We start from the raw sequence: 13,743 nt of genomic DNA on the forward strand, positions 1-13,743 counted from the left end.
GCCGTGAGTCGCTGGTGACGGCATAGGCTGTAGCCCCTGCTGCAGTGGGTTGCCATGGGCTACTGTATGTAGCCAGCAGCCAGCGTGAGCAGCCAGCAGTTGCAGTGAGCGGCTGTCCAGAAGCCAGTGACTGATCTGCCTCACCCGGGAAGAGCACAATGATGGTGCCAACTTGGGTCAGTGAAGCAACGTCCACCACAACTAGACTGAAGACTAAAACGACAGCAACTTGTCTGTTCCCCTTCCCCCAATTCTCCAGCATTGTTCCCATCCCCCCAATTCCCCAATAAAAATCTTAAAATAAATAAATAAATAAATAACCTGTTTGTAAATTGCTGGTTAGTAACTAGAGGTGAAATTGAAATACTAGACATCATTAGTCTAATCCTGAGTGTCTTGAGAAAATAGATTTCGTTGAACTGTCTTTGAACCAGTTTACACATTAGTTTTCAAAATATTATAAGTTATAATTTTTCACTCTTCTTTCAGAGCTGTTGTGTCCCTTAGGCTACTTGTTTTTGATAAGGCTTCTTACGATCATGGGTGGACTTTCTGCTCCAGTCTTCCAAGAATGACCCATGTATTTCTAGACTCACCGCCACAGTCATGTTATCTATGAACTTTGGGGACTAATTTGCATTTGAAACTGATAAAAATTAAAACCCAAGCAGACCATGGCATGCCATTCCATGAATATTGAATGTGGAAGGCATATCTTGCTTGATCTATGGTTATCAGTCTTGGACTGAAAAACTTCGAATGAGACTTAAATTTTCCTTTCCTTATATAAATCAAATCAATTGGATCACCAGTGTACTGAGTTTCCTTGTAGCCTTCAGCAAATGACCTGAGCTGATAGTGTCAGCTAGGATTCAGTAAATTGCCTAAATCTTTGTTTGTGAAGATTTATAGTTCACATGTAATATGATCTAAAAGAGAAATCTTTTTATTTTTGTTACATGTGGGTACATACCACCCGTCCTACCAACTCACATGCAGACTAGTCATTCAATTTTTTGTAAGCAGGCACTGAGACATTACACAAATGTCTTACTGTACCAGTTGTAAAGCTTTTACAGGGCAATGTGTTATTTTTCAGAAGCAAACCAATGGTGAGTTTCTCTAGTTACAGCTTTCTCTAGTAGCAATTGAGGAAAGGATCTTTTATACATTTAAAATAGATAAAAAATAAGACAGATAGAATATTTTTTCATTTTAAACCTTGTATCTAGTATCAAACCATGTACAGGATAAATTAAATCTCATTAAATGGCATGGAATAGGCATCTTTTAGTCTAATTCCAGGTATTAGATAATTTTTCCTAATAGTTACCTCAGCATATTTCTGAAGAGATTGAGAAATGTGCCCAAAGTGTACGATCTAGTGTATGTGTGTTCATGGAGATGGGCTAAGAGAAAGAGTTGTGGAAACAGAGGATAAGTGAGAGCAACAGAAGAAGACGAGACAATTACTGTTCATCTTCGCTTATGGAGTTTCATTTATGTAAGAAAAGACACAATTGCACCCTTTTCCGAATTGTCTCTACTGCCATGGTCATTGTCCTCTGTTATTAGCATACATTATTTGACTTGAGCAGGTGGGTGGTGAATGAGAAGACTGCCCCCCAGGCCCATTTCGGAACGTATCTGTGCAGTGTGCCAGCTGCTGGTCTTTGAGGGGCCGCTCTCTTGTTCTCCCATAGCATTCTCCTCTTTAAAATGACACTAATATGAGTTATGGTGAGAATCCAGTGATACAATTCATATAAATCCTTAGCACAGTACGATTGATCATAATAACTCAATAACTTTTAGTTATTGTTATTCCCAGACCAGTCCCACCATCATTGCAGTGTCCCACACTGAGGTCTTTTGAGGGGCTGGAGGGCTGTGGCATCTTCCTGGTAGCACAAATCAAATACAAATCTACCATCTGTTCTCCATCATTCTTTGACAGTAGTGTTGCCTGGGAAACAGTTCTTTCATCAGAAGTGGGAGAAGTTGAAAGCACACCAAAGAAAAACAAAGGATGAGAACTATAAGGGATTTATAAAGTGAATATAAATGCAGGTATTTTATTTTTAAATTAGAAGAACAAATTTTACTAAAAACAGTTTTTTATTACATAGACAAATGACATTGATTACAAATTCAAGGAGGCATTCTGGAGTGCTTTCTGCAGGTTCTCCCATGAAGTAACTTTTTTTACCTGATAAGTAGGTGATACAGAGAAAGAGAATGAGGGAGCTGAGTCTGTAAGAGATGCTAGAGTCAGGCACAGTTGGGAGTAAGTCAACAATTCAATCACGTGACCATTCCCAACTCCATCACTTTAAGAAAAAAAATGTATATTATCTCACGGATTCAAGAGACAGTGACTGCTTTAGGAGGGACTAATAATGGTATTAAAAATAATAATATAGCAATAGCTGGAGTACACTGAATAAAATTTGGAAATACAGAAAATGAAAACAAACACAATTTCCTAACCTGAAAATTAGGGTTAATATTTAAGATTATTTCATGCTAGTCTTTTCTCATTTTATACAATTTTTGAGTATGTACATACTCACATACACACACATTTTAATGTAATGCTTTTTTAACTTTATATTTTGTTCAATGAATTTTCATGTTTTATTGCTACTTAATTTGTTATTTTTAAAGACTGATGATATATTTTTTTCTAAACAGTCTACCAAGATTGTTATAGACAATGAAAATACACAAAAGTAAGACAAAGTTTTTATATTTTTAACACAATTTTAGGAAATACCTGTACTTCTCAACATCCCAACTAATTATGTGAGACTTAAATATGCCATGTAATTGGAAATATTTTATTATGTCAGGATTGTTCAAGGTCAGTCATAGAAATTCTATTCTCTTGAGGCCCTAGGATGAGAGTAAAATAACACTGCCCTTCCTGAGGCAGAATATTTGGACTCTGTACTCTTGTTTCCTCTTCACCCCTTCTCTTCTGATTTCTTTCTTTCTTCTTCTCTTTCTTTTCTATTGGAGCTTTTCAGACTTAATTGACTGATGAGAAGTGAAATGCAGCCTTGGGGGCTGGGTATGTAAGCCATAATATTCTCAAGTGAACTTAATAACTTTTGTTGGACTATAACAAAAACTAGACAGTCCAGACCAAGACTGGTGAGTCAGATGCAAAGACACTCAGCAACCACAAAATTTACACAACAAGCCCCTTATCTGAGTGACATAGGCAGCACCTTCCTCCTAGATAAAAATGACCAGCCTAATGCATCACCTTATTGCCCTCTAAAAAACCCGGCCAAGCCTACATCTATCCTAAGCCACTCCGTAGCTCTCTGAGGTTGCAGCTGTCCTCAACACCTGTGTGTGCTCCATTGCCCCAGCCAGCTGCATGACCTTTAGGGTAGGCTTCAGGTCAGACCATCCTTGGCAGGTGGTCCAATTATCTGCACCATACTCTTTTCAAGCACTTCCCCTGTTTAGAGGCATCTATAGGGTCTATAGGAATCTCTTCTAACACATTTTGTTCACCACTAGGTACTGGATTGAATGATGGGCAATGGCACTCTGTGTCCTTGTCTGCTAAAGGGAGTCATCTGAATGTGATGGTGGATGGTGCGGCAGCTTCCATGGCCCATTTCCTGAGTGGGCAGATTGATCTGGGCGACAACTATTATTTGGGGGGTAAGTGAAAGGAACGGACTCTACGGGTAATCAAACCTCTTTATTGTTCTAGCTCCTACCTTCTCAAGCAACTGGAAATTTTAAATGAAAATTAAAACTGAAGGGTGATTTTTCTTTTTCGGATATAATCAGTGGGAATGTTGAGTGGACAAAGATGATAATTAGGGCCTAACGTGCAAGTCTATCTGGTGACCTTGTTGGAACATGCATAAAATACAAGGTTGGTTTTAACTTCGGGACTTGTTTTCAATTAGGCTGCACACTGCCGTCACCTGGAAACCTTAAAAAAATGTTGGTGCCTGGCTCATCCCAACAGATGCTGATTTAAAAGGTTCTGAGGCCTAGGCAACAGGTGTCTTAATGCTCTGCAGGTAGTTCTGTTCAGGCATGTTCAGGGTCACGTTCTCTATTTCTCCCTTTAGTACTTTGCTACAGAAAATTACCCTAATGCCAGGTGACCCTTATAACCTTTCATCAGTGTGTATCTGCCAATTTCATTGCTGCATGTGGGAGTTCTTCTCTTGTATGTTAGCTCTTTTTCTGCCTCCAGCCTGGCTACTCAGGGTGTGCTCCATAAGCCAGCAGCACCAGCATCAGCTGGAAGCTTGTTAGAAATGCAGACACAGCCTCCCTGACCTCCTGGACCAGAATCTGCATTTCACCAAGATCCCAGGTGGTCTGTTGCACTTTAAAGTTTAAGAAACATTCTATTCCTGCTGTCTGTAGAGAAGGGCACCATTATTTACAACAGAGGGAGACTGGTTAAATGGCTGTTAATGCTTATTGATGCATTTGACCAAGACCACCTGGCCGTCTGCCCTGGACTGCAGGACATGCAGTGTTTACATGTTCAGTGGACCTTTGATCCAGTCCACCTGGGACCCCCTCAGCCTGGGAGGGGAGCTCCTGAGGGTAGTGAGTCTCCATCCCTCAGGCATTCAAGTGAGAAACTCTGTGCCCGTGGAAGCTTAGAGCAGTAGTAGGCAGACTTATTTCTAATCTTGGCTCAGGTTCACTGCTGCATGGTTTTCGATGCATATTATACCACATTTTACTTATCTATCCCACTATCTCATTTTGTTCTTGATAAACATTTTGATTGTTCCCAGTTCTTTTTTTGCTATTGTAAAAATGTTATAAATATTTTTGTACACCTAAGAGTCATCTTGTCAGTAATTTTTAAACTTTCCTTATGCACAAACTATCTGACTTTCCTAATATGTTTGGTCAATTAGTGAAACAGCAGTCATGTACTGTAGTTTCAGTGGTGTGTTCTGACTGTTAAGTTAAATGAGTGCCCGAGAATACACAGCAATCACATTGCCCGTGCATGTAGATCCAGCCTCGGGCTCCACTAACATCTGTGAAAAGACCCCAGAGATCTGGGGCAATGCATTTAAAAAGGCATAATAGACCTTTCTAAGTATTTTCATAAAATTGTGTTGATGTGTAGGAAAACTATCCTGTCAATATAGTTTCCAATAAGAAGCAGTGTCTCTAAGATGTGTGGAACTACAAAGTTTAAGCATCTCATGAGAGAGCAGAGTGACTTTTTTTCATTACGGCTTTTCTGTTGCAATTATGTATTGGCACTGAGTGGCAAAAATGGTGTGAGCAATTGTAATCATAGCACTTCATGCCCAGCTAAAGTATAAATTAGAGTAACCTCTATTTGCATAGCTGTAAATACCCAATTGATATCTACAGAACAATTACAGCTACTGATTCAAACTTAGTCAACTATACATCTTACACCAACATAAAATTTATTTTCCTAGGGAAAAAAAGTATACTATTTAAAAAACGCAAGTAATGCCTTCACAAGGCTAAAACAAACAAACAAAATCAAAACACTTAGATTTACTGAGGTTAAAGAAAAAGGTGAATATTATTTTTATTCAAGAAAAACCAGGAGAGGCAGGTATAGGACCAGTGGACATGGAGTTCTGGTCCTCAAAATATCTCTTACATGCACAAGTTTTATGCCCAGGTCAGGACTCCCTTCTCACAGCCCCGTTTCCATACTGCATTGGACTTTCCAGCTCTCTTCTGTAAAATGGAGCAAGACAGCTGCAGCTTAAGTAGAAGCTCCACTCCGAAAGCTTCAATATCAGGGTTATTTTATCCAATCCCAGGAGCACTCTGTGTCAGTGTCTCTGTTGGTTTAATCATCTTCTTAATTAATGTCCATCAGTACCAGAACATGTATGATGTTGACAAGGAAATTCACTTTATTCCATCCATGCTCTGTAGCAATATTGGGACTAATAAAATAAGTATTCCTGGGTCCTCTAGTTAAAAATCGATTAATGATATTTAATTTTCAGGAAATCAATACCCTATGTTCTGAGACACTTCTCCCCTTTACTATTTCTGTTGATGGAAGTTCAACTGCAAGTTCCCAATTATCTTATAAATTTTGTTTCAGTGCCTTACTATAAAAACTGACTAGTACATATTATTATTACAGGTAAAATGACCATATTATCTATTGTCCAAACCAGGACACTTAAGTGAATAAAGCAAATGATGTCAGTACTTCTGACAGGTAGCAGGCCATATGGAAGTCTATAGTCTGTTTTGGTCTGGCAGCCTCAGAGTGTAGCTTTCTTACCATGAGAGGGTCCACCTACAAAATAGCAGCATTTTTATATGTCCCACAAGAACTCTGTGATTTATATCCTTCTCTTTCTCTCTCTCTCTCTCTCTCTCTCTCTCTCTCTCTNTCTCTCTCTCTCTCTCTCTCTCTCTCTCTCTCTCTCTCTCTCTGTCTCTCTCTCTCTCTTTTATCTTCTCCTTTTCTCAGTCTGAGCTTTCTTTCTTTTATTTTTTTCATTAATTGTTCTTCCAATAGCAGTTTCATTATAATGTACTGTACGCAGATTTTCGGTGCCTGCTATTAAGGGCAGTGGAAAACTAAGCCTTAATTAATTCCCTTTTATGTAATCTTGTGCTATTCAATAGTATCTTTGCACCATACAATTGCAGAATATTAAATTATGTGTAGAATCCCCCAAGTGTTTTTGTATGAAGCATTAGCAGGCCAGGGAACCTATGATCACTTTGTAATAAAGTCTCACCTGATGACCCATTTTGGTACAGTGACATGAAGTGACAATTTCCCTGTAATCCTCAGAGATACATAAACTGCCCAGTTCTTCAATAGTAATGGATATGTTTCATTAACTTAGCAGTAAGCATTCACTGTCCACTTACACTCTCCATCCCAAATCGGTCATCGATAAGTCACCCTCTGCCATTATGCTATAGGACTTGAGGGTCATCTTCTCAATGAATGAATGAGCATCTCCTGGCCTGAGCTTGTGCAGGACAATGGTCCTGTTTGCTTCTTGATATCTCTCTCATAACTAGAGAAGTGGTTTCACTTTTCCTTATTTAAAGTTCCAGTTTCATAAAGTTTTCCTTGTGACTACTGGATTTGGTTTTGTTTTGTTCCTAACAGAAATAGTAAGATACTACATTGTATTTTGGATGATTTTGAGGCTTGTGATCTGGAGAAAAGCAAGATAAGCAGAAAAAGAATAATAGCGATTCCACAAAACTATTTATTGACTTAATGTTCTGCATTCTTTATCCTAATGTTCTGAGTTATCAAGTGCTATGAATAGAAGTTGCCTATAAAGATATGTCAAGTTTCTTCCAAATATATTCAACCCTTCAGAAATTATCTTACAAATTGAAAATGGTAAAGGAAAACTGTAGTATTAAATAGTTCTTTACAATGTAACATTAAATTTGAAACATCAAACACTCTTAGGGTTTAATTTATGAGGTTTCATTGGGCCCAACAATGGTTTTAACTTGATGTAGGCCTTGACTTGTTTAGAACTCTGTTTGTCAGAAATACAAAGCATAAAAGCCTCAGGCACTGAAAAAAAAGTACCAGTAAAGATAAACTATGTGCATTTTATGAAAATTATTAGATAGAAACCTGGCATCCATTATGCAGGAATAAAAACAAGTTGGATCTTTTCTTCCTGTTCTTTGGAAGTGCACCAGTGAATGGACAACAAAAGTTCAAAGAAAGATGAACGAAAAACACATAAAAGTACACTGGTCAAACATTTACTTTATAAGATTATTTATTCAATTTGATTTTAAAAATAAGAACCTTATCAAATGACCTCAAACCCCAGTCAGCACATATTAATGTGAGAATGATTTAAATGATTGGAAAATATAAAGCAAAAAGATGAGTAATTAAGACATTGTAGAGTTTTGGGGTCCAAAATGGGAGATTAGGTAAACGCTATGCCTATTGCATCCCAGGATCACACCAAAATTACAAATAAAGTATAGAGCAATCAACCTCAAGAATCATCTGAAGACTAGCCGAATAGAACTCCTATAACTAAGAATAAAAAGAAGAGGCCACATCGAGACTTGTAGTAGGGGCAGAGATGCAAAATGGGCTAACCCCAAACCTACAGATAGTGGTTGAACACTGGGAAGGACACCTCAATGGTGGAGGTCCCCCCAGAAAATAAAGGGGTTCCAGCCACACACCAGGCTCCCCAGCCCAGGGGTCCTGTGCCAGGAAGAGGAGTTCCCACAACATCTGGCGGTGAAAATCAGTGAGGACTCTGTCTGTCCATCCCAGTGAAACAGAAGGTGGCTGGAAACCCAGGTGCCCTCTTAAAGGACTGGCACATAAACTCACTTCCAAACACTCACATGGTGGAGGGGTGGCAACTCAAGAGGCACCAGAGACATACTGGGAAAGACTGGGTTGTGTGGCTTCTAAGTGAGGGCTAAAGGTACAGCAGCCATTATCTCTGTGTGGAACCTGCCTCATGTGTAAGACTATCAGCTGATTTCTCAACAAAAATGGTGCAGGCCAGAAAAGAGTGGCAGGAAATATTCAAAGTGGTGAAAAACAAAGGTCTGTAACCAATACTGCTCTACCCAGCAAGGCTATCATTTAAAATTGAAGGACAGATAAAGAGTTTCTCTGACAAGAAAAAACTAAAGGAATTCATTACCACCAGGTCAGTATTACAAGAAATGTTAAAAAGGACTTTAAGCAGAAGAAAGGAGAAAACAAACAAAGATAAAAAATATGAATAATACAATAGCAATAAGTATCTACCTATCAATAATCACTTTAAATGTAAATGGATCAAATGCTCCAATCAAAAGACATAGAGTAGCTGAATGGATAAGAAAACTAGACCCATGCATATGCTGTCTACAAAAGACTCACTTCAGATCAAAATACCTACATAGACTTAAAGAGATGGAAAAATGTATTTCATCAAATGTAAATGAGAAAAATCGCTGAAGTAGCAATACTTATATCGAACAAAATAGACTCTAAAATGAAGACTATAATAAAAGACAAATAGGGACATTACATAATAATAAAGGGATCAATCCAAGATAACATCACACTAGTAAACATTTATACACCCAACATAGGAGCACCTAAATATATAAAACAAATATTGACCAGTGTAAAGGCAGACATCAACAGTAACACAATCATAGTGGAGGACTTTAACATCCTACTGACACTAGTGGACAGATCCTGCAGGCAGAAATACAACACAGAAATAGCGGTATTAAATGACACACTAGACCAGATGGATTTAATGGATATTTTTAGAGCATTTCACCCCAAAACAGCAAAATGCACATTTTTTTCAAGTGCACATGGGACATTTTCCAAGGTAGACCACATGTTAGACTAAAAACAAGTCTCAGTAAATTTAAGAAGATTGAAATCATATGAAGCATCTTCTCTGACCACAGTGGTTTGAAACTAAAAATTATTACCAAAGAAAGAACTGAAAAACACACAAACACGTGGAGACTAAAGGCATGCTGATAAATAATGAATGAGATCCAGGAAGAAATCAAAAGATCCCTTGAGACAAATGAAAATGAAAACACAACGACCCAAAATCTATGGGATACAGGGAAAGCAGTCCTAAGAGGGAAATTTATAGCAATGCAGACCTACCTAAATATACAAGAAAATTCTCAAATAAACAGTCTAAATTTATACCTAAGGGAACTGGAAAAAGAGCAGCAAACAAAGCCCAAAGTGAGTACAAGGAAGGAAATAATAAAGATCAGAGTAGAAATACTTTCAAATGAAGTAGAGACAAAAAAAATACAAAATATCAATGAAACCAAGAGCTGGTTTTTTGAAAAGATAAACAACATTGACAAACCTTTCACCAGATTTATCAAGAAAAAAGAGTGAGGACCCAAATATATAAAATCAAAAATGAAAGAGGAGAAGTGACAATGGTCACCACAGAAATACAAAAAAATTTAAGGAAATACTACGAGCAACTATATGTTAACAAATTGAACAATCTGAAAGAAATTGATAAATTCCTAAAAGCATACAATCTTCCAAAACTAAATCTAGAAGAAGCACAAAATTGGGCGACTGTTTAGCTCAGGTGGTTAGAGTGCTGTGCTCATAACACCAGGGTTGCCGGTTTGATCCCCACATGGACCACGGAACTGTGCCCTCTGGAACTAGATTGAACACAACTACTTGACTTGGAGCTGATAGGTCCTGGAAAAACACACTGTTCCCCAATAAAATCCAAGAAGAAGGAGAAGGAGGAGAAGGAGGAGAAAGAGGAAGAAGAAGGAGAAGGAGAAGGAGAAGGAGAAGGAGAAGAAGAAGGAAGAAGAAAGAAGAGGAAATCTGAACGGACAGATTACTACCAACAAAATTGAATGAGTAATGAACAAGCTCCCAACAAACAAGTCCCAGGCCAGATGGTTTCACAGGTGAATTTTACAAAACATTCAAAAAAGAATTAACACCTATCTTTCTCAAATTATTACAAAAAATCCAACAGAGGGAAGGCTCCCAAGCTCATTTTAGGAGGCCAACATTACCCTGATTCCCAAACCAGACAAAAACATTACAAAAAAAGAAAACTATTGGCCAATATCCCTGGTGAACGTAGGTGCAAAAATCCTCAACAAAATATTAGCAAACCAAATTCAGCAATACATTAAAAAGATCATATACCACAATCAAGTGGGATTCATTCATGGCATGCATGGTTGGTTGAATATCTGAAAATCAGTTAATGTGATACACCATGTAAACAAAATGAAAAATAAAAATCATATGGTCATATCAATGGATGAAGAAAAGGCATTTGACAAGGTCCAGCAACCATTTATGATAAAAACTCTTAGCAAAGTGGGAATAGTGGGATCATATCTCAACATAATAAAGGCCATATATGACAAACCCACATCTAATATCATACTCAATGGGGAAAGCTAAAAGCATTCCCTTTAAGATCAGGAACAACAAGGATGCCCGTTTTCACCACTTTTATTCAAAATAGTACTAGAAGTTCTTGTCACAGTAATCAGACAAGAAAAAGGAATAAAAGGCATCCAAATGGGCAAGGACAAAGTAAAACTGTCATTATTTGCAGATGACGTGGTACTATATAGAGAGAACCCCAAAGATTCCCCCAAAAACTTTAAAACTGATAAATTAATTTAGTAATGTAGCAGGATACAAAATTAATATTCAGAAATTGGTTGAATTTTTACACACCAATAATGAACTATCAGCAAGAAATAGTAAGAAAATAATCCCATTTACAATTGCATCAACAACAAAAAAATACTTGGGAGTAAATTTAACCAAGGAAGTAAAAGACCTGTGTCAGAAAATTATAAGACATTGAAGAGAGAAATTAAAGAAGATACAAATAAATGGAAACATATAACATGTTCCTGGATAGAAAGAATTAATATAGTTAAAATGTCCATACTATCCAAAGCAATATATAGACTCAACATAATTCCTATTAAAATATCAAGGTCATTTTTCACAGAATTAGAACAAATAATACTAAAATTTGTATGGAACCATAAAATACCTCAAATAGTTACAGCAATCCTGAGAAAGAACAAAGCTGGAGGTATCACACTACCTGATATCAAATTATTCTACAAGACTATAGTAATCAAAACAGCATGGTATTGGCATAAAAACAGATACATCGATCAGTGGAACAGAATAGAGTCCAGAGATAAATCCATGCCTATGTGGTCATTTAATCTGTGACAAAGGAAGCAAGAATTTATATTGGTATATATACAGTCTATTCAATAAATAGTGCTGGGAAAACTGGACAGATATGCAAAAAAAAATGAAAGTGGACCATCTTCTTACATCATATAGAATAATAAATTCAAAATGGATTAAAGATTTAAATGTAAGACCCAAAACCATAAAACTCCTAGAAGAAAATATGGGAAATAAACTCTCGTACATTAACCTTAGTAATATTTTTACTGATATATCTCCTCAAGCAAGGGAAACAATCAAATAAACAAATGGGACTACATCAAACTAAAAAGCTTTTTCACAGCAAAGGAAACCATCAACAAAACAAAAAGACATCATACTGAATTGGAGAAAATATCTGCCAATGATAGATCTAATATGGGGTTAATATTTAATATTCAAACTTTACTAAAAAAACAAACTCATACAACCTCAACACTAAAAAACAAATGATGCAATTAAAAGATGGGCAGACGACCTGAATAGACATTTCTCCAAAGAGGACATACAGATGGCCAATAGACATATGAAAAGATGCTCAACATCACAAATCATCAGAGAAACGCAAAGAAAAACCTCAATGAGATACCACCTCACTTGTGTCAGAATGGCCATTGTCAATAAACCAACAAACAACAAGTGTTGGTGAAGATGTAAAGAAAAAGGAACACTTGTGCACTGTTTCCAGGATTGCAAATTGGTGCAGCCACTATGGAAAACAGTATGGAGGTTCCTCAAAAAATTAAAAATAGAACTACCTCATGACCTAGCAATTCTTCTTCTGGATATTTACCCAAAGAAATTTAAAACACTAATTCAAAAAATATATATGCACCTCTCTGTTTACTGCAGTGCTATTCACAATAGCTCAGATATGGAAACAACTGAAATGCCCATCAATAGACTATTGGATAAAGACACTGCGGTACATTTATACAATGGAGTATTACTCTGCCATAAAAAAGAATGAAATCTTACCATTTGCAACAACATGGATGTACCTAGAGGATATTATGCTAAGTGAAATAAGTCAGAATGAGAAAGACAAATACCATATGATTGCACTTATATGTGGAATCTAAAGAACCTAAAGAACAGGATAAATGAACAAACAAAACAGAAATAGACTCATAGATACAGAGAATAAACTGATGGTTGCTAGATTGGAGGGATCATTGGGGGATAGGTGAGAAAGGTGAAGGGATTAAGGTGTACAAATTGGTAGTCACAAAATAGTCACGGGCATGTGAAATACAGTAAGGAGAATATAGTCAATGTTGTAAAAACTATGTATGGTATCAGATGAGTACTAGATTTATCAGGGGTATCACTTTATAAATTATATAAATGTCTAACCACTACATTGTATACTTGAAACTAATATAAAATAACATTGAATGTCAACTGTAATTAAATATATATATATATATATATATATATATATATATATATATATGGTTACAGGATGTAAAACACAGCATATAGTGAATGGTATTGTAATAGCTATGTACGGTGTCAGATGGGTAGTAGGCTTGTTGGGGTTATCACTTTATAAGGGGTGTAAATGTCTAATTATGTTGCTTTGTACACCTGAAACTAATAATGATAAAAATAGTAATAATAATAGTAATAATAGACGTTGCATCTAACAAGTTAAAAAAACCGCTTCTGCAAAAAATATATATTAAACATGATTTCATAAGGTAAATAAAATAGTTAAATTACACATTACATAAAATTTACTTCACAATTTTTGGAATAAAAATTATTTTAATATTCTGTGCTTATTTCATGTTTGCATATGAAAAAAATTAAATAAATGCTTTGTGCTTTTATCCAATGTTGCTGTGAATTGGGTTCCCCAGGAAGCTGCCTTTGCGTGGGGATTTGCATGTGGCAGCTTCCTGGGGTTAACCCCTGGAAGGCTAAGTGAGCAGCTGGGACAAGAGGAGCTGCAGTGCAGTTGCAGCAGAAGC

General features: G+C 36.7%; 1 protein-coding gene across 1 annotated transcript in view; it reads left to right on the forward strand.

The window, feature by feature from the left end:
- The window catches only part of LOC109377795 (contactin-associated protein-like 3), a gene marked incomplete at both ends in the record, with an annotated part of 61,736 nt that overhangs the window by 17,591 nt on the left and 30,402 nt on the right, over window positions 1-13,743 (forward strand). The window contains one exon of the mRNA XM_019634257.1: window positions 3,535-3,681. Within this exon, the coding sequence (XP_019489802.1) occupies window positions 3,535-3,681 (147 nt within the window). The remainder of the gene's footprint in view (window positions 1-3,534; window positions 3,682-13,743) is intronic.

Source organism: Hipposideros armiger, unplaced genomic scaffold, assembly GCF_001890085.2.
Source record: "Hipposideros armiger isolate ML-2016 unplaced genomic scaffold, ASM189008v1 scaffold_1559, whole genome shotgun sequence".
Lineage (NCBI taxonomy): Eukaryota > Metazoa > Chordata > Mammalia > Chiroptera > Hipposideridae > Hipposideros > Hipposideros armiger.